The sequence below is a fragment of the Hylaeus volcanicus genome, chromosome 6, assembly GCF_026283585.1.
Source record: "Hylaeus volcanicus isolate JK05 chromosome 6, UHH_iyHylVolc1.0_haploid, whole genome shotgun sequence".
Classification (NCBI taxonomy): domain Eukaryota; kingdom Metazoa; phylum Arthropoda; class Insecta; order Hymenoptera; family Colletidae; genus Hylaeus; species Hylaeus volcanicus.
In genome coordinates, this window is record NC_071981.1 from 23558070 (window position 1) to 23580127 (window position 22058).

At 37.3% G+C, this 22058-nt stretch overlaps 2 protein-coding genes across 9 annotated transcripts; one reads left to right on the forward strand and one right to left on the reverse strand.

Moving 5' to 3' along the window:
* Positions 1–420: 420 nt before the first annotated feature.
* LOC128878637 (lipase 3-like) lies at positions 421–6287 on the forward strand. 2 transcript variants are annotated; one of them, XM_054126988.1, is made up of 8 exons: positions 421–611; positions 873–1074; positions 1608–1722; positions 1791–2034; positions 2348–2506; positions 2939–3026; positions 3090–3235; positions 3333–6287. In XM_054126988.1, exons 1-8 carry the CDS (start codon positions 510–512, stop codon positions 3483–3485), a joined length of 1209 nt encoding a protein of 402 aa, XP_053982963.1. In that variant the 5' UTR covers positions 421–509; the 3' UTR covers positions 3486–6287. The 2 variants fall into 2 exon arrangements, with proteins under 2 accessions (XP_053982963.1, XP_053982964.1); XM_054126989.1 differs by lacking the exon at positions 421–611 and adding an exon at positions 636–708.
* A 1599-nt stretch (positions 6288–7886) lies between these two features.
* LOC128878634 (atypical protein kinase C) lies at positions 7887–21976 on the reverse strand. 7 transcript variants are annotated; one of them, XM_054126981.1, is made up of 10 exons: positions 21784–21976; positions 21186–21268; positions 20688–20905; positions 12020–12070; positions 10694–10779; positions 9643–9928; positions 9049–9501; positions 8407–8879; positions 8216–8331; positions 7887–8108 (listed from the first exon to the last, which is right to left on the reverse strand). In XM_054126981.1, the coding sequence occupies exons 2-10, from the start codon at positions 21239–21241 to the stop codon at positions 8021–8023; spliced, it is 1827 nt and encodes a 608-aa protein (XP_053982956.1). In that variant the 5' UTR covers positions 21242–21268; positions 21784–21976; the 3' UTR covers positions 7887–8020. The 7 variants fall into 7 exon arrangements, with proteins under 7 accessions (XP_053982956.1, XP_053982955.1, XP_053982957.1 ...); XM_054126980.1 differs by having other exon boundaries at positions 21186–21271; positions 21784–21975; XM_054126982.1 differs by lacking the exon at positions 21784–21976 and adding an exon at positions 21631–21649 and having other exon boundaries at positions 21186–21271.
* Positions 21977–22058: the final 82 nt, after the last annotated feature.

Here is a 22058-nt window from a genome sequence, read left to right on the forward strand (position 1 = left end):
TATATTATATTAATATATTATTTAAACATTTAGCTGCTTATACGTATGTAAATGCAGCAATAATTACGAATTCTTTATTTGATAGCTTCATCTAACAATAATGATGGGAACTATTTTCACTACAAACTTGGCCGGTTTGGCGCTGGATGGCGCCATTAACTAACTTCTACCAAAGCTACTTTCGCCATCTAGCGTCAACAATAGCAACTAAGTTTGCTACAAACTTGGGCGTTCTCCCACCGATGGCGCCACTGATGTAAAAATTCTCACCAATACTAAACCACCGAACTATACTGAATTATACCGCATTGTTCTATTTGAACGTAACGAATGCCGCTCATCTGCTTCTTGCGTACTTTCTATTTACGAAATTACATGCGTGACAAAGGTCGGGGGCACGTAATAAACGAGACATTTACATGGGGATCTTATCATCTATTCACGAGCAGGTCGTCACCTATAAAACACCCACGCTTTTATTATCTGTGATCAATTGTCAACGCAACACCATGTCGTTAATACGCGGTCTCTTAGTCTTTCAATTGTTTATTTGGAATCATTTCTTCGCGCTTGCCAATAAATCTTCTAATCCGGACGCTCAGCTTACGACAGTAAGTCAATTGTTCCTTGTCGTTCCGACAAGCTTACGATTACGAAGGACTTCTCAAAGGGGGCTTTGAAATTTTATTTTTCAATTAAATAGAAATGGTGTGGAATTCGTCTGATATTTTTGTTTTTATTTTACACGTTCAATAAAATACCATGAAAGAAAAAAAAGAAAGAAATATCTCTCTCTTAGGAGCTGTTACAGTATCATTCCTCCTTATAAATGAATAAGTAGTTATCGTATTATTTATTTTTCGAACTTACAGCCGGAATTGATAAGGAAATACGGCTACCCGGTGGAGGTTCACAACGTTCTCACGGAGGACGGTTACATTTTGGAAATTCATCGAATCCCGTATGGACGAGATAAGGATAAGACGAATTCAAAGAGACAGTCGATATTAGTGCAACACGGATTAGCGGGTAGTTCTGCAGATTGGGTTCTTATGGGAACGGAAAAAGCGTTAGGTATTTATATTTACATGCATGCAAGCTGGGGTGTATGGCGAGGAGGGGGCTTACAGAAAGTTGTATCATTCGATTATCGAAAAACAACTTCATTCGCAGATTTTATTATATACAGGGTGTCCCAAAAATGTCGTAACACATTGAAAGGGGTGGTTCGGAAGGTGATTTGAAACAACTTTTTCCTTAGCGAAAATGTTGTCCGAGGCTTCGTTGAGGAGATATTAACGGAAAGCACTAACCAATCAGAGCGCGAGTATGCCGATGGAGCGCTCGCGGTAGCGTATGAGCGCGGCCGCTCCTACGGCATACGCGCGTTCTGATTGGTCAGTGCTTTCCGTTAATATCTCCTCAACGAAGCCTCGGACAACATTTTCGCTAAGGAAAAAGTTGTTTCAAATCACCTTCCGAACCACCCCTTTCAAGGTGTTACAACATTTTTTGGGACACCCTGTATATAGAAGCATCATCAAAAATTAAAGAAAGAGGATTAAAATCCCCCGGAAAATTTGTAAACTATATTTTTTTATTTTTAGGGTACATATTAGCCGATGCAGGATACGACGTATGGCTCGGAAATAACAGAGGAAACATTTACTCGAAAAATCATACTTCGCTTTCGGCTGCAGATCGGCAATTTTGGGATTTTAGGTATACTAAAATTCGTTCGTGTATTTGATACACTTTTCGTTATTTTCTTTGCAACGCGTATATTTCAGTTATCACGAGCTGGGCATTTACGATCTTCCCGCGACGATCGATTACATTCTCGATCAAACTAAACACGAGAAACTGTTTTACGTTGGCCACTCGCAGGGAACGACGCAATTTTGGGTAACGATGTCGCAACGGCCCGATTACAATGAGAAAATCGGCTTGATGATCGGCCTTGCACCTGTAGCGTTTACCGGCAACATACGCGGGCCGATTACGAAACTGGCTAAATTCACGTACACGTTTGTGGTAAGTTGCACCTTCGGTTTTACCCGATTGCGCAAACGTGTAGAGCGATCATGGTCACGAAATATAGCAGATCTAGTATTTGAAAAACCTTTCTAATACTGTTACTACCGCTAGCGTTTAAAAACCCTTTCTATATCGAGATGATAAAGAAATTAAACTATCACAACGACTACTAATTTGAAAAACAATTTCACGGAACGCTTTCGCGGCGTGAAGCGTGCTGAAATGTTTTGAAAAGAAATACACAAAATAAATATGTAAAATATGTAAAATAAAGTGGAAAATAAACTAAAACAGCTCGTTCGCTTTACAGAGGATCGGAGAAATGTTTGGATACCCCGAACTACGTCCACGTTCCGCTTGGGGAATGTTCATATCGAATATATTCTGCACAAATACGACGACCACGCAGTTCTTCTGCAATCATTTGCTGTTTCTGACGACTGGCTTTACCCATTCAGAATTGAGTGCGGTAAGCACTTATATTACATGTTAAATTGTTATTAAGTTTCGCGACTGTTTGGTCGAAAGTTATTGGCAAAATACTTCGATAACCCATTCACATTTTATTTCTTATTCACGAGGTTTCTAACGGTATTTATTCAAACTGATTACAAGGCTATCCCAAGGTGTCCCAAGGTACTGCAACCAATCAGGATCGAGAATCCACACCCCTTTCATTTTCAAATTGAATTCAATTATTTTGTGATAATTCAAGTAAAACTTAAAATTGTAATTCGTCAAGTTTTATATGTACTCCTTTTATCAGATTTTTTTTTTATCCATTACACAATGATACTTTTATGGATTTATATCGAGCCCAGATTAATAATAATACAGAATTTGCCAATAATTAAATAATATGCAAGTTTTTGATTTTTACGCAAATTTCTAATTTGAACAGGAAAATTTGACGGTGATTATCGGCCACGTCCCTGCGGGAGCTTCTTGGAAACAATCGGTTCACTTCGGTCAGGGATATATAAATAAAGGTTAGCAACTGTTATGTTACAACAAAATGTAATATATGTTATAAATCTGAATGAATGTTTTAGATCACTTCAGGCAGTTTGATTACGATAACAAGGAAAAGAATAATCGCTTGTACAATTCTTCTATACCACCAGAATATGAATTAAATAAAATAACTGCACCAGTTGCACTTTTTAGTAGCGTAGATGACTTCCTTGCAGTACCTAAGGTAAGAAAATTATACAAAAATCATTCTATTACAATATAAAATGCGTATAATACTATACTGCTGGTCATTTTATTAAAACTTTATTACTCGATTTTAGGATGTTGAACGGCTTAAAAAGAAACTTGCCAATGTCGTGTACCATGATGAAATATCAATGAAAACTTTTACTCATTACGATTTTGTATGGGGAAAGTCTTCTGTTACTCTTATATTTGAACCCATATTGAAATTGTTGGCATTTTATAAATAAGATGAAATTTTGCACAATACTTTACACATTATTAATTAATGTAATTTGGATGTAATTCTACATGTATGTTTAGAGGTCTATGTATCGATTAACAATAAAGCTATTTAATAAGTAGCACATTGAAATGTTAACTTAGAATTAGCAGAAATGAAACTGTTTTCTATTTGAAAATTAAGAGAATATGAAATTAAATTGTAAAGCTACTTTATTTGTATATTTAAACAAGTTCACATTCTCAGTATCATCGAATTATTAAATCGTCGACGTATATATTTATACAGTATATTATCAGGTTATCGATAATTAGACATAAAACATAAGTTAAGATTTATAAAAATACTATTAACAGCATTGTATGTAATAACGTTTTCAATACAATTTAATATGTCTTTGTATTACAGGAAATGAAAGGGAAACCTTGATTTATTTGCTAGTCAGTTGTCACGTCAGTTCAACAACAGAGTTCGATTTATTTCTATTTGTTCTCGTTATATTTCATTATAAATAAAACGCACTACACAAATTTCTATTTTCGTTTCAATTATAATTATACGATTAATCGTCGATTACTAATCGATACCTTTCGAATATTATTATCTGAAAGTAATAGTCGCATTACTATAGAACTTGTTCTTTAGCAGACAGTTATTTCGATATCATGGAAAACCGAGTTTCAAGTAACAAGGCGTAAATTGCTTTAAAATTTCTCATATATATATATGTATATACAATATATAAATGATAACAAGCATCCATATTTTTTTTTTTTATTTTGAGCGCTAACAGTAGAATATTTAAATAACATAGTTTTCATTCTATAGTGTTATTTTCATAGTTTTTTACTTGCAGCAGAAGCCATTTTCATTAATATATTTTTAAATATACTCTCGGAACTGCTGTTTGGAACATACTTTCTGACACACGAAAAATATTTATTTCAGACAATTATGAAGTAATAATGACAATTAATTATCGATAAAATATAAATAATTACGGTTAAAAAAAGAACTATGAACAGCAACTTCTCACGTTTAGATACTGTTTCAACAAATGATAGTGCTGTCGTTCAAATTGTACTATTTTATAAAATAATTCTAATTTTGTCACAGAAGTATAAAACATTAAAATTATACGTACGTATTTGTTATATTTATATAAATTAAATAATGGAATGAATTATAAACATTTTCGAATCTATGTACATGCATAAATATATATACATTTAGTATACAGGGCGAGGCACATAAAGTGAAACAGCAATGTCATTTTTATGAATGATAACAGTCATGAAGTCTCATCTTGTGTGGAAGAATTTGCGTTAATATTAACACTGTTAGATTTGCAAGAAATTAATGGAGTACTAATCGTGCAAATTCAAAAATGTCTCTATAACACTACATCATTGTTAATATCAATTAATAATTAAGAAGTTTTTACTGTATAAACACATTATAATTTTGAAATAAACTTTAATTTTCATTAGATACATCAATGTGTAATTAATAATGCAAGAATTTCTGCAATGTTCAGTATTCTTTACAACTACTATTTCGAAAATTGCATTTCTTTCTAAGTCTCTATTGATATGTTTTACTTCTATACAATATATACTCATTTCTGGAAACAATATGGACAATACATTCTATTTATTCATAAACAAATGCATATAAGATCGCAAAATTTTTCAGGTCGTAATTCTAGTAAAAAGTAACGTGATGATTACGATTACAAGTACAAAGAGTAATTAAAAATATGGTAATTATTATTGTTATGTATAATTAGTGAAAATGAAGTTATTATGTACTTGCAAGATACCAATGTAAACTATTGCAATAGTTCGTTACAAAGAAATCGAAAATAGTAAAACTGGAATCTGTAGTTGAAATATTTTTTTCGTTTTAATCTAGATCTTTGTTTTCTTGATTATTGCATTTTTTTATTAAAAAAATATATCGTATTTGTTAAGTTAGTTTAGTTAAGTTTCATTTACACCTTTCTTTAATTATCTTATTCATTTGAGAAAATACAATGAACCAGTTCTGCAAATTCTAAAACAGTATTTACAAATCACATAAACACTACTGCAGTTACAGCAATAGGATTTTCAGTGATCCGTTATAGTAAACTGTGTTACATTTTTACGAAAAATTACTTCAGATAATATAGAAAATTATATACTAAGGAAATATTGTACAGTTGTGATCATAATACGTTTTCGGTACCTATAAATGTGTTCATAGGTGAACTCTCAAACCAGATGTAACGAAGCGTAACTTTACGAGAGAATGTTTAAACTTCAATGAGTGATTTAATGACAAACTTCATAGACTTAATATTATGGATAGTATGACGATAAAAAAAATAATGAAGATTTATTATTTGTAGACGATTACAAATAAACTTACAACGATTGGTGAAGAAAGAAAATACACTATAATATACTTTCTCAGAAATGAGAACAATTTATAAAGCTGAACACAAAAAAATTTCATTTAGATTTATTTAATTTAATTCTATAGTGCTAGTTTAACTCATAAGAATCAAAATGGCTCACTCTGCATAATATAGTATACATATCTGGCATGTAAAAGTTTAAGGAAAATTATTAATCTTGTATAAAATTTCTTTTATATAATGTGTTTGGCAATTTTATTTTCGTGTGTGTCCTTATTCTAAATTCTTTTCAAATTATCCTAATTTCATGTCAAACCTTCATAACTCTTTAGATTCTTTATCAAGATTTTTAACATTTTTCTATATTTATAATAATCACAGGAACGAACAATCATCAGCAGTAAACAATTTTGGTATAACGTAACGTCTAAAGAATAGTGCTAGCACGATAAAGATTTATAAAATTGCACAAAACCAAGTGCTTTTGTTGATTATTTATCTAAAAATGACTCGATCGTCAGCAAGTAATTTTAAATTAAAATTTATTATCGATCTCGATTCTTAAATTATATTATGAAAAACTGTACTAACGGAAACAGTATTATTTATCAAAGTTCACAGCTGTTTTTCGCAACACGTAACTGTGACGATCTGCTTTCTAATACAAAAAAAGATATGGCAGTGGAAGATCTTTATACTACTTCGCTAGAATTACATGGCTTATCAAAATTAGTAAACACGTACAATATTCATCGGGAATGTGGAACTAGCAGCCTAGACTATCTATTATAGTCTCGAATGAAATAACGTTACTTAAACTACGAAAAAAAGACATTTGTCATTTTGTGCAATTTTTTCCTTTCGATTTTTCAAAGGACTCCAGATTGTAATAGGTTAGTTATTTTTCTTTGTAAAATTGATATCTTTTAATGGGAACAAAAATGCTCTAACAATCTTGATACTTTTATCGAGAAAATGTGATGTAATTTTACTCGTACAAAAGCTTATACCAAAATTATTTACTGTTCAACTTTTACGTCCTTGAAGTACGTAATTCAGTAACAAAATTACTCGAACAAATTTATACTCTACTATATTGTGATGTGATTAAGATCTTTTTAATATACATTGTGATCAATGTTTTCCGTTTACGTAACTGTTTAGTACTATATAATAGCATCAAACATTCTGTATAAAATAAGAAGAACGAAATATAGAAAGAAAATTAGTCTCATTAGAAATATACTTACGTTTTCTGTATTTTTTTTTTGTTTTTAACGTAATTAATCTATAATATACAGTGTTCTTCTTAAATAGGTATTAGTTCGTTAGAAATATATTGTTACTATTGTTTCAGTGAATACGTTCATGCAAGCGGTATAGTAGATCGTATAATGCTTGTAAATATTAATAGAACGACTGCACAACGGAATGACATATTATCTACGAGATTAATCGAAGCAGTCAGGTACATTTTCCGTTTGAATTAATTCTCATCTAAAAATAATTGAAAATAATACCCATTAATATGCTTAGTTGCAGCACCATGTGAAAGAAGAATCAACATGATCGTATATAATATGTGGCGTAAATTAAATACTTTTTTTCCAATATTTAATACAAGGATTCTGTAAACTTCAACGTCGTTACAGGTTTCAAATCTCTTGCAATCTACAAAATTTATATTAACTATTGATTAGAGGCAATCTTGTAATATTAAACAAGCCTTATTTAGCTTAATTTAATGGAAGGCAAAACATTTGCTTTAAGAGTCCTTTCTTTGGACTTTCATCTTCCTCGTCGTCGTAATTGTGTTTGTCGAAGTTACTAATGATCTCATTGTTATTGCTAGAGCCGTAAGTAACATCTGCGATACTTAGAGAACTGGAGCATAACGGATTTTCATATCGGAATGGAAAAGGTGGCGATAACCGATATTCGTTATAATTATTGTCGTTCTCATTCTCTTCGGAGTACGTCATTAAGAAAACATTGTTGTGATAACCTCGACTTCTTGAGCTGATGTTCAACAGAGGATCGATTCGAAGCTTCGCAAGTTTGTCTTGTAATTCGTACATGTAACACTGCTGCAATTGTTGATGATTTTGATTGTGATGTTGCACAATAACAAGCGGTTCTTGTCACACGCAGTCTTCCAGAGACATAAGTAACGGGTTCACGTACTCGAAGCCCTCGAATTCGCTTTGATCGATTTTGTCGATTACCCTCCTGTGAAATATATAGTTTCGTGAGTAATCCAGCAATTATTTTTTTTGACCAAATATTGAATTGTTACAAAAATACGACTATTATAGCGTCATATTTATGAAACTTACGGATCATCGGGTGTTAAATGCACTGGTTCGTCTGTAAACTCTGGTGGGAAGTTAGCTAAATCGCGATCAGAATCTAAACGTGGTTTATAAGGTGGTGTAACTTGTTTTTGCTCCAACTGTAAACGGAATCATAATATTGAATGTATAATTTACATCGCTCTAAAAATACACATAATAATAATGATAATTACCATTTCCCAATCGATTGCTTTGAAGAAAGGATGAGCAACGATGTCGAGGAAAGCAGTTGGCCTTTTACCGCAACCTAATCTTTCATTAGGATCTTTGCAAAGGAAACCTTTGAGGACAGAGGCTGCTTTAACCGATAACGACCTCGGTATACGAATTGTCTTCTGCAAAATAACTTGAAACAGATAATCTTCGGTATTCTGATCGGGATTTTCCGACGCGCCCGCAACATCAAACGGGCTGCGCCCTGCGAGCATTTCGTACAGCAGTACTCCAAGTGCCCACCAATCTACAGAGAAACTATAATCTTCACCCCGTAATATCTCAGGCGCGATATAATTTGGTGTGCCACAAAACGTGGCAGTTGTATCGCCCTCTCGAACGCCTTCTTTGCACATTCCGTAATCAGTTAATTTAACGTGTCCTTCGTGATCGAGTAGTACATTGTCTAACTTCAAGTCTCTGTATATGATACCTGCGCAAAAGAATAATACGTTAACGTATATATTTACATTGATCTCTAAATCGTACAGCAAAATCTTTTTAATTCTTTAATCCAATTTTCCTTTTTTTTGTGTATAAGAAACAAGAGCAGTTCTTTCTCCTTGCACGTTCAAAAAACGATAGAAGAACTTTTCTTTTACCTTTCTCGTGTAAAAAGTTTAAGGCGAGGCTAATTTCAGCTGCGTAAAATCGTGCGTGTTCTTCTGGAAGTCGGCGTTGTCTCTGCATATGAAACATAAGATCGCCGCCGCGTACGAACTCAATCACGAAGAATAGACGGGAAGGCGTTTGAAAACAGGAATGCAGGCCCACGAGGAAAGGATGATTCGAGGCAGTTTCGAAGACGTGCTTTTCCGTCTGAACCCAATCGATGTCTTCGTCGTCCGTTACCAAGGCTTTCTTAATCACTTTCATAGCATAAATCCTTTTTGTACGCTTCAGTTCGACCATCAAAACTTTCGCGTAGGAACCACGACCGATTACCCTAATCAATTCAAAATCATTCAACGAGTATTGCCTCTGCATATCATTAGAATTATCTGCGTCATTTAACGTATCCAGTGGCAATTCCTCCCTTTCTTCGCTTCCAGTTCCTAGAAATATACAACAATCCGTAAAATACACACAAGATTAGTTTCACGTGATGGTAGCTTTTTAAACAATTTTTTCAATGATTAATTCTTTCTCCAAAGAAATTCTTCGCTTTTTAAATACACGTTACAAATTGTTCTTACGATTGCGCGAATGCTCCTCGATAATGGGCGACTCTGAGATCTCATCTTCGAGGTGAGCTACAGGGCTACATTGGACAGAATCAAGCGGTTGATCGCCGTTCCTGTCGATCGTCTGCGATTCTGTGCTCGACATCTGTTGCTGCTGCTGCTGCTGTTGTATGTTCAAGCATGGCATGCGCACCACCTTGTGACATTTCTTGTGAACGAGTAACTTGCACTGAATGCATTTGAACCCCTGTCGTCCTAGTCCCCAAATCCGATCCTGGCAGAAGGCGCAAAACGCTCGCTGTGAAAGTTAAAGGAAAGTTAACGAACGATGTACTTTAAAAGAAGCTCCGAGTACCCGGCGAGGAGCTCTTCTAAATGAGAATGGTGCAAGTCAAAATATTGTTAGGAAACTGAACTATCTCCATACTAACAATCAAAACGTCCCTTCTTAAATGAACAACTTATTCATGATTTACTTCTACGTTCAATTCTACTAATTAAATTCTGCTGCCTCTTTTCTTCTTTCTCCATTTGTCTTTCTCTTACTTTCTCTTATACCTCTATCGTTTGTGAAAATTCTATATACACCCTTTTCTCTTACTTTTCGCAGTATCTTCTTTCTGTAACTCCATGACACAGAAGCTGAAAAATCTGGCAATTGTCGTCCTTTATTCTTTTCTTTCTCCCCTGTTCGAATGACTTAGAAACTTCTCGATTTTCAATCCTCATCCATTTAGCTTTTTTTCTTACCAAAGACCATGTTAATACGATAGGACTGACTCGCACCACTCTCATTTTCCTGTGACTTGAGTGAAGAAAAATTAGTACTGAAATTGGACACTCGGTAAATACAGAACAATTCCTGGAAACCACTAGCCAGCAAGTTCCCTTTTATCAGGAATTAATCTATCCAACACAGACTGTTGTTTACTGGAATGTGATGCATACAATACGTGCACAATGGGGGAGAACATGTGAAAATTATAAGTAAGAATGGCAAAGCAAGGAAAGCCAGCAGGGGGGGGGGGAGGGTTAGGGTTATTGAATGAAATATGATGCTTACCCGATTGAAACGTTTCGCTTGAAATATATGACCATTCACTCGGTACAGCTTCCTCCATCTACGTGCGCCGCGTCTGTAGATGCTTCCTTTGGAAAATGAAGAAACATAAATATCACAAAAGAAGAGAGATAGATTCTGTCTTGAATGTCTGCCTCGATGTCTCTTCGTTCATTTCCAGAATATAACTCTAAGATAATCGAGGTGTTGTAGAATATAATCATGCCTTTACAGTCACGCGTTTAATTATGACAAACGAGTGTTATTCGATATTTCCTACTGTAAAAGTGGATATTCGTTCCTAACGGTTTCTAGCCAAGGTACGAGATAAAATATTAGTATATTCCTGGTTGGAATACCGCACTGAAGCATTTGCAGTAAAACTGCAACTGGGTTGGCTCGCTCCATACTTTGGTCCGTCAAAACTATTAAATAATCTTGACAAGGACGGCACAAGTAGTTTGGAGAGTTTGTAAACACGATAAGAACCATCTCGAGTCGCGAACCCGCGGTATTTAAAATAGAAATTGGACGTAATTAGCGTCACGTGGAATCGTAAGGGATGGAAAAAGTATTTCGTTAGTTTTATTTACAAGAAATTATCTTAACACTTTACCGACCGATAGCGATTCGACGTCCTACCGACATGTTTTACCGACCATTCGATGGTAAACACTTCTATGTTTTGATTAAAATTGTCACGTGCGATTACTTATACTCATAATTAAATCTAATACCATTTCAACAAATTATTGGTTACTATAAAAAAAAACAATTCATAAGTAAGGAGCAAAAAGACGATTACTAGACTCCCAGTCGGTAAACGCAGACGACGAGAAGCCTCCTAATAGGCTACCCAGTCGATAAGTAGCGAAAAAAGAATTACCGAGAAGTTCGAATACTTTTTCGACTCGTACCTTCCTCTCTAACGTGTTCTTTATCGATACTCTTTCGCACGTAAATGATGAAATTAATGTAAAATGCATCAAGATTGCAGATGTTCCATGAGTAAATCGAACAAAACAAATTCTACTCAATCTTAATGCGGCAGCAATATTAAAAGAAGAGAAAAGGAAGCGTCGATAAAAGAATGACGAACGATACCATCGAAGACAATAGTAATCGTTCAGCAACACCATCGTTGTTCATACCTTTTCACGATAACTTGAAACTTATTGTTGATTGATTATTGTTAGTATAACTCGCTGGCTAGTATATGTATATGCATACCGTGTGTACGTGTCTGTGTGTGTATTTACGAATGCTCTATTGACATACGTTAGAAATTTGTATCATTAAAAGAAGAAAAAAAAAAAAACAAGAACTCACTGTCTTCTCCTTGACATGGCATCCCAGGTGCAGGCGGCACGTTGGGAAAAACTGTAACAAAAATAGACGACTTTTAATTTATACATCATGTTTCGCGTGTAATCAAGCCGTGGTTCGTTATAATGTATAATGAATGACGCGACGAAGATGCAAATGAAGTGTCTGGAAGAAAGCGAGTTGAGCGAATCTTTATGATAAGAGAAATTCACGTTGGGAAGACAAGCATTAAATGTTTCTCGTGTTTTACAGAGACAAATTTACTCAACCTGGTGGCCGTTACAATTTATCTATACATATATGTATATGAATGGTTCAGTAGCCAACAAATTTTGTTTATTGTTGTTCTACTAACACAGATTACAAGTACACTTGATAATTATTAGGCGTAGGAATTAATTCTCTGTCTTCTTTACATACATTCTTCTCTATTAAAATTTAAAAAAAAAAAAAAAAAGTTATCCCGAGAAACACTTAATGTTTGGACACGATAACATGGTTTTCTCCCTTAGCGGAGCAAGAGTATGCGTTGCCTTTGTGAAGTGTCTAAATGAAAGACACGATTGGAAAACCACGTGAGCCGAGAGTCAGAGCGTGAAATGAGCAAAGCGTAGGTCAATTAGAATTAATTAATATCTTGACGTATACGAACACATTCGCAACTCCTGCACGCACGAGACAACTAGTTACAGATTTACAATTATTCGTCGACGTATAATCGATCATTTTTTAATCGCTTTACTTATATTTCGGTAGTGAATAAAGATAACCCAAATTGGCAAATACAACGCAACGTACTTTGCTAATTGCATCTCGAGCACCTAATTTACTCTAGCGTACTCTTGACGATCGAGAGCTCGGGTTCGAGGGATGGAAAGAATATCTCATGAATATTCCGCTGTACAGAACGAGCATCTTCACGGTAATTAGTCTGGGATCAATTTTTTTTTCACGATGCGGCACTGCGGCCACTAATTTATCGTACAAATACTTATTGCTTCTATACTTTTACCCACTTTTTGGATTTTTTTGTTAATTTCACAAATTATATTAACTAGTAAATATTGTTTGGACTACAGGGTGTCCCAAAAAATGTTGTAACACCTTGAAAGGGGTGGTTCAGGGGGTGATTTGAAACAACTTTTTCCTTAGCGAAAATGTTGTCCGAGGTTTCGTTAAGGAGATATTAAGAGAAAACCCCGACCAATCAGAGCGCGCGTATGCCGATGGAGCGTAGGCTACGTGCTAGGCGGCCGCGCTCATACGCTACCGCGGCCGCTCCAACAGTATCCGCACGCTCTGATTGGTCAGTGTTTTCCGTTAATATCTCCTCAATGAAGCCTCGGACAACATTTTCGCTAAGGAAAAAGTTGTTTCAAATCACCTCCAGAACCACCCCTTTCAAGGTGTTACAACATCTCTGGGACACCCTGTATATCTATCTTAGAGACTTCCGAGAATATGTAAAATATCATTGATTATGAAAAAAGGAGTTAAGAAACTACAATTTCGTACAGAAGTTTTTTAGAAAATTGATCGGTGTACGAATCTAGGGACGCGGTAGCGTCTCGATGCCAAGTACATGAGAAATTATAAAGCCACCCCGTATATAGCGGGACGCTACCACGTATCTTTTACTCGTAAAACTGCGATTCCAACCTAACCTGAAATTTCTTCCATTAACATCTCATGACGCCTGCAATATTTCCTAAATTTAAAGGCATTTTTCTGATGTAAATCGCATGTAAGCTTTCGAATAAATCAAAATCAATAAAATCGGTCCATGTACAACTGAGATATCGTAATATCATGTCATGAATCTGTCAGAAATTGTAGATTTTTCTTCTGATACATTCTACGCCCACTGTATTATAACATTGGTCTAAGCGAGAGTGAGGTTTTTAGGCTATGGAGCGATAGGATCCTCACTCTCGCTTGGACTGATTCATAGCCCTGTAAGTACGCTTTATTATACTGTAATTGATAATTCTATAACAACAATCTTTGTAACGGTTAAAACTTGCCATTTTCCAACGCAAATACGTTGTGACTCACGCACAACGATACTTCGTTGTTACGATAGATCATTGTTGGATACAAAAAAGTGTCGCTATCGTTGCATTTAAACGAATACGATCGGAAAACAACGTATATCGCGTAGCGTTATCGTAACGTTCTAGTATCCTTTTGACACATCACAGACATCGGCGAGCAACTGAGTGGCAAAAAAAGCAGCGCCAACGAGTTTAGTACTTACGTCTACCGATGTGTACAGATAATCTATTTTTGAAAGTCATCGCCCGCCGCGAGCGTATATCGTACTGTTACTTTTATTCCGTAACCCGATCATTAAAACCCGACCCGATAACGAGTAACATTGGTTTCAATTGATGCGATCGCGATGTTATCGCTTATCGGGAAAATCTTTACGAGGCGCGAGCAAGTGCAACGGTTGTTTCCAATTTCAATCTACACCTTAACGTTTCTCTCGCGAAACGATCGATCGATCGGCCCGCGACCATCGGCCGAGTGTAAATTCTTATCCTTCGCGCCCTGCACGTCGACCTATTTTTACCAATTTTCTAATTGCATTCGTTAGAACTGGCCGAATAATCGGAACATTCGAGTGCTGATAACTCGAGCCGTGTAAAAATCAATCCAACGAGTTAAGCCGTGTGTGCGAATAAGGTTAGGTTGTAAAACAGCTGTTGCCGAGCCTCGCCCATTCGCGGTGGCATAACCACCGTACTCGAAGTATTTTCTGCTATTTTCCTCGCGTTTTCTCCCGTTTACTGTGAAGTCAACAACGAGAACATCGTTAAATAAAACGAACGAAAATTCGCCCTTCTCGTTTAAACGATAAACGATCGTTCGAAACAGACGAGAGTTCCATTCGTTTCTATTCGATCATTTCCGAAGTTTATCCATCCGAATCGAATAATCAAACTTAGTAGTTGGCATCACTTGGTCGAGTTACGCGAATTATTTGAATCTTCGGGTCGATTTGAATATTACAACAAAACTAATCTGAAACAATTATGTTTTACCGAGTGCTAGAACTCCAGCTGTACCCAATTTACTCTAATTACTGCCTCGGTAGTGTTAACACGACTGTGCCACAAAGACAATGCCGATTCTCGTTCAATCAACATATACATTCCTATTATGTAATTTCATGGTTATTGATAAGATATCCATCCATTTCTTTTTTACGGATTTCCTTGTTTGATCACAGCGTAGAGGAAACACGGCGGTTTGAAAACCTCGAAATTCTGAGGAAGTTCTTTTAACAATTTTAATTACAATTTCGAGTTAAACCAAGTATCTTTATCATTGTAGAAAATCGTTATACGTAGTAAAGAATTGAATATTGTACTTTGTTCGGGATTGCTTGGAACTTTTCTATTTTAAATACGAGCGAAATTGTAACTGAAAAATTTTTGTGGACCGGAAGAGAATCGAACCCATGTAACTCTCCACAGTCAACCGCTTTACTCGCTCATCCATTTCATCGTTCCGAATATGTAACTTTAGAAATACTAATAAAAAGTAATAAATCGATGTGTATACACTTTCGCGACGAGAGAGCTGTAGGTGGTTGTTGGAATAAGGAGATCGGACTAATGAACAATATTCCAAACGGGGACGCGCCAAAGTACAGCATTCTTAACCCCTTGACGACGCTAGACGAGCGACTAAACTGTTGTACAGCCGTATTCGAGAAACCTTATTTCAAGTTCTTAAGGCGTAAACTTTTCACTATTCGCTTTCCATAACAATTACTATTTTAGTTAAAGCTTGTTTTGGAACACTTGGATAGACTAATCGAGTTAAAGGTAGACTTAACGGTAAGTATACGAAAATTTCTTATCAGATTTCTATTACTGAAACGACGCTTCGATAAGTGAAGTCGATTTACTAAAATACGTAAATAGCTATTCTTTTTTGTAATCTATTTATTCTAGAGATTTCCGAGAATATGTAGAATGTCATCGTTTATAAAAAGATAAGTTAATAAATTACAATTTTACACAGTTTCTTTTGGAAATTGATCGGTGTACGAATACTTTCTACACCCACTGTATGCTTGTCTTTTTGTATGGATAAAAGTCAGCATGAGCGAGAGAAACATGGAACGTTAACGAACTCCGGTTCGTAATTATCTTCAGAACTACGAGTACCTACTACGACCTTGTCGACGACCTTGAAACCTCGTCAACCATGACCTTGAGAGAATTTTCCATTCTGTCGATTTGTTCTGTCGAGTTGTCCCTTAGGGGAGTTAGTTATGCTTGAATCAGTGCCTCCGTGCAATCGTAATTAATATCGAAGACGTTTAGTCCCTCCAATTTAAAACGGCCCCCCCCCCCCCCAACACACACAGGGCGTGTCACGAGAAGCAATAGACCTAAACGTATCTGTTTGTATTCAAGATAAGAAACTGATCTTACAGTAAAACATTATTCGGGGAGCGGCGCATACTGTGATTAGTGAACAAATTTGTTCAAGGTCATGTTCGAAATTCCAAGGTCATCGACATCTTTTCTTCCTCAAATAAATTTTTAAAATTCACGCAAACTTCTGTCAACGCTAAGTATTCCGCATCGCGAGTGGGATAAATTGGTAATCGTTAAATCGTGGATTTTATGCATTTACGATACAAGCGAAGAGGACAAATATACAGGGTGTCCCAAAAATGTTGTTACACATTGAAAGGGGTGGTTCGGGAGGTGATTTGAAACAATTTTTTCCTTAGCGAAAATGTTGTCCGAGGCTTCGTTGAGGAGATATTAAGAGAAAACCCCGACCAATCAGAGCGCGCGTATGCCGATGGAGCGTAGGCTACGTGCTAGGCGGCCGCGCTCATACGCTACCGCGGCCGCTCCAACGGTATCCGCGCGCTCTGATTGGTCGGGTTTTTTTTGTTAATATCTGCTTAACGAAGTCTCGGACAACATTTTCGCTAAGGAAAAAGTTGTTCCAAATCACCTCCCGAACCACCCCTTTCAAGGTGTTACAACATTTTTGGAACATCCTGTGTATCCAATCACTGACTTAAAGGGGCCACTATAGGGTCTCCCAAAAATGTTAGAAGTCCTTGAAAGGGGTGGTTCGGGAGATGATTTGAAACAAATTTTTCCTTAGCGAAAATGTTGTCCGAGGCTTCGTTAAGGAGATATTAAGCGAAAACCCCGACCAATCAGAGCGCGCGTATGCCGATGGAGCGTAGGCTACGTGCTAGGCGGCCGCGCTCATACGCTACCGCGGCAGCTCCAACGGTATCCGCGCGCTCTGATTGGTCAGTGTTTTCCGTTAATATCTCCTCAACGAAGCCTCGGACAACATTTTCGCTAAGGGAAAAGTTGTTTCAAATCACCTCCCGAACCACCCCTTTCAAGGTGTTACAACATCTCTGGGACACCCTGTATACTGAAAGTAACCGAAGAGGTACATGCACTGTATATGCATTACGTTAATTAATAGAATATATCATACATACATTATGTATATTTTTATGTTCTCCGCGTTAGTGTACACGACAATTGCATAAAATCCGCGGTCTAGACATTACAATATCACGAAACACGTACAGACGATCAGAGAAACGTGTATGTTAGGACACCGCTGTCTCAAAAACACACGGCGGCTTAAGCGATCAATATTTTGCAATTCCATCCGACAGCTGGAATCTGCGGTTTAAACGATGATTACGGTATTCCCGTGGTAAACGGACTCGCTGAAGGTCGACAGAGGACGAACGTCGCTCGGTATCAAACGAAAACAATGGGTCGAAAAGGATAGGGCGGACGGATCGTGTTTCGTTGCGAGTCAACTGACCGCGTTAACGCGTTCGCGATTTCATCGAGTCTTTGCAAGTTCATGACCGAGATAATTCCCGTTCGTTTCGCTTAGATGATAAAGTTGATCGGTACTTTGTTGCGATTAGTGCTCTGGTGTACTGTTACGTTTCGATTTGTCTCGGTGCTTTAATATTTGAACTTCAATATAATTTACCGTTATCATGAAAAACGAAGAAATATATGCCGACGTGATTTCCAGAGCCGAATCGGATATCACGCAGATAATATACTCGTATGACAGCGAACCTGGTAACGGTGGCTACGAAAGAGATATTGAGCGGAGAAAATGCGATCCACGAAGAGACCTAGAAATGTTTACAGGTAATCCAGGTGTCAGTAGATTAATCCTCAAATTATAAATAATATCGTTGGATTAAAAAAAAGCGGTACGATACTATGATATCAAAGTTATATATAAAAAAAAAAAAAAAAAAAAAAAACGACACGCGATTATTATCCTCGTCTCAACGACATTCGCGGGGACTAGCCTTTCGAACTTTCTTTTCTATTCCTGTCGATCGTGAAAAACCTACCCCAGGTGATGTCGTTGAACCAAAATTGAGGAGTTCCGGTCGTGTCGTCTATCAGCGAGGGGATGGGGCCTGCGGTATCCGGTGGCGGATTACACGGTCCATGTACACGACACCCTATAGCGCGATTGCTCGTGGCGTACATCATCTCCGTCGCGGCGATTTCGTCGACGTCGAGGTCCGACGCGTCGTCGATGCCTTTGTCGGTGAGTATCTTCATTCTGGAGGACGACGAGGGTTGGATGAATATATCGTCGCGGGGACTGCTGTTCGGGGAGCATTCGGTGCGAAGTCCTCCGATAGGTTGCTCGTACTCGGCGGAGTCGCTGCTCGGCGAGGGCGGGTAGGTGCTGGTGCTCGATTTAATCGGGCGATCTCTTGGTAAAACTTGTATGCCTGTGGAAGAGGTGGATGGTCCTTCGACGGCAGAGGGAATCCTACGCCCAACGGCAGCTGCGGCGGCGGCGGCGGCGGCTGCGGCCGTAGCGGCTGAATAAGAATAGAAGGCACCACCTTGTATCATCATACTGCAGGGTGGTTCCTCCACTGCGGCACCGACACCGGCAACACCACTAGGCCCGCTACAGACGGAGGAGGAGCCGACACCTAGCTCCCCTTGTACCTGCTGTACGACACCGTACAACCCCTGCGTAACTCCCGTCTCGGTCTGATGAAATTGTTGTTGTTGCTGTTGCTGATGATGCAAGCTCTGATGCTGCTGTTTATCCTTCTCGCGACGAGGTGACCGACCCCGATCGCTGACCGAAGTTGCGCTCCAGTAACCCCACGCCATTTCGCAGCGAATTTAGCCGTATTTGTCTCTTTCACCTTTCTCTATCCCGGCTGCCTAATATCGTCCGCCAACAACCGTGCACCACTGGCTCCCGTATTTTGCTCGCTATCACCCTCAAACTCCCACCCCAAGTTTTCCCTACTTTCCTTCCTACGGTACGCGCGCACGCTCTCTCAATCTCGCTCTCTCCCTTTCTGGCCAGTTGTCTTTCCCTTCCTCTCCTTCTTTCTCCTCGCTTGTCCTCGGTCCTCGTCCCTTCTACCCGTGGCCGACCTCTTGCAGGAGCCCGGCTGAGAATGCGACGAGTCAGCGCGATCGATGCTGGTTTATCGCCACTTTTGCAACCTCTCCAGTGACAACAGCTATTGTTAAAGGTACGCTGTCACAACCTCTCGACATGAATCGCGACCATCGACAAACGACCGTATAAGATTTCCTCTCGTCGAACGTGGCTGCGTTATCGACGGACAAACGTTTACGGTCAATCGACGAACCGACGTTTCGCGTTTCAGCTTTTCTTTCGCAACGAGATACCAACTTATCTTCCTTTAGCGCGTGGACCGGGTGTAATAGCGTCTCTAGATCTATCCCCGTGGGAAAAGTTCGTGGCTAATCGGTCCGAGTAAGAATATCGACTGCTGCCGCGGGATTCGTTAACTACCGTCACCACCCGACGCGCTTTACTCCACGAAATGCGCAAACGCTGGGATAAAGGCACACCGAAAACAGAACTAATTCCTCTTTAACAAACCACCCTCCCTTCCCGTCTTTTCGAACCTTCCCTCGTGTTTCTTTACACCCACTCACACCTTCCATCTTCCATCTCTCGTTCATCCCTCTTCCATCCATACTCATCTCAATGCATCAACTTTCTCTCATTCTATCCTTTCTTTCTTCTCCTATTCTTTAATTCGTTCGCATTCGTATTAAACACTCTTCTGCAAGAGTTCCAGGGAAAATATAGTTTTAACATACCAGAGGTGACCTAATGATACAAAAATTTATGTATAATATTCTCGTCTCGAGAATTATCTCGATTTTAAGTAAAATCGGTCAATTATTAATGCCGGGTTAAATAACGAAGGTTACCTGTTTTAATTTTGGAATTTTTCTGATACATATGTTATTCGCAAAGAGAATTATTAAATAATAATTCAACAATTAATCAACAATTAATAACTCCAATGCAAAGCCTCAAAACCTCTCGTCATTCTTGATTTTCCTTTCATTTTAGTCTTTAGAATTATTCTAAATGTATACCCACCTGTGCATAAACACCCTACACATGTATACATATTCAATTCACGTATAGATTCTCCAAACTTTTTTCAATATGAAACAATCTATACATTATTTAGTTGAATTATATTCAACTACACTATCAACTATCTGTAGAACTACACAATTACGTGACACATGTAATTAACGTCTCGCCCAGTGTCGTATCGATAGTGTTCATATGTAATCTGTAATATACATATACTTACCATGTATGATTATATCGGTATCCTTTTCTAGTTCATAAAGGCGCAGTGCTTCGTCCAGTTCTTGTTGAGAGGCGATCCTACATGGGTCTCCTTCGTCGTCAACCCATTTCATCGTAAATTGATCCGGTCCTGCTGCACCGAATCCACATATCGTACGCATCTCTTCTCGCAGTGTGTCTACCGAAATTCCAGGAGTAATATATGTAATCTGCACTTCCCTAATATAAAAGAAACCATTACAACCGTTTTCCTTCTTCTTCTTTAATTATACTTCATATTGTAAAACACCTATTTTCATAAGTTAGCGACGAAAAATTTCAAACAAGGAAAGGCAACAAGTGGTTCAAAGATATTCCTAGAACATATATTTATTTATATATTTATAGTATTCTAGATTTAACACCACTAATTTCTGATTATTTCATTTAAGTATTTCGATTAACAATTCAATATGCTATTGAAAGCTAATTAGATTCACAAATATTATGTACATATTACCCATTGTAAATTATTTTCACTCGTATATCATCGTTTTCTGTTGTCTGTGTAGGCATTTTTATTTAACTTATACGGTCCTATTCCTGCTGAAAAATAATTACAATGTAAGGTTAGTTGTATCGAATTGAATTCTTAATTGTAGAATGGTGGAGAAACATCAGTGGAAATAAAAAACCATATTATAAAAACCAGTATCATAGACAAATTCTTACACAAATAAATTATTTGCTATGTATATATATATATATAGTTACAATTTTTAAAAGTAATGGAATCTATGAGATCGCAACTGTTGTCTATAATAATTCCCACTATTCTATAATTACGATTAAACAAATTGGTCTAAACACCCAATGTAGCACAAATCGACTAAAAATTGACTCAATTGACACGAACGACATGATACGTGATCATTCTCATTCGAGGAAAGACATTTCCTGATTACCTTTTCATTAGCATTAAAAACGATTTAAAAGAAATGACATTTACTAATTCGACGTTTCGTTATATCTAAGACACTTTAAACAATAATTACATTCGCAATTTAGACCAATTTATGCTACTTAAGGTTGATGTGTGTATACGATTTCTGACTCACCACGATAATTTTTTCGAAAATGATTTAATCGCTACGTCCGATGAAATATTCTCGAAATGAACGTCTCATAGAAAAAAATATCGTCTTTTTGAACTACCAGCTAGAAAAAGAGGTACAACAAACACAAAATTGAAAAGTACTTAACACGGTGAAACGCGTTGTCAATTGGCAGTAGTCGCCATGTTATTAAACACACACCGTCACAGCCACAGCATAGCATATATTTTCTGTAATATGGCGACATGCATGGTATGCAAGTGTATGTATGTATATAT

Bases quoted from the DNA above. Each gene is read 5' to 3' on its own strand.
- LOC128878634 (XM_054126979.1), bottom strand. From the start codon at position 19,200: ATGGCGTGGGGTTACTGGAGCGCAACTTCGGTCAGCGATCGGGGTCGG. The intron at 9,502-9,642 runs GTAAGAACAATT...GTATATTTCTAG, and splicing joins CGAGGAGCATTCGCGCAATC to GAACTGGAAGCGAAGAAAGG. The intron at 8,332-8,406 runs GTAATTATCATT...TTCCGTTTACAG, and splicing joins AAGCAATCGATTGGGAAATG to TTGGAGCAAAAACAAGTTAC.
- LOC128878637 (XM_054126988.1), top strand. From the start codon at position 510: ATGTCGTTAATACGCGGTCTCTTAGTCTTTCAATTGTTTATTTGGAAT. The intron at 1,723-1,790 runs GTATACTAAAAT...CGTATATTTCAG, and splicing joins CGGCAATTTTGGGATTTTAG to TTATCACGAGCTGGGCATTT. The intron at 3,236-3,332 runs GTAAGAAAATTA...ACTCGATTTTAG, and splicing joins ACTTCCTTGCAGTACCTAAG to GATGTTGAACGGCTTAAAAA.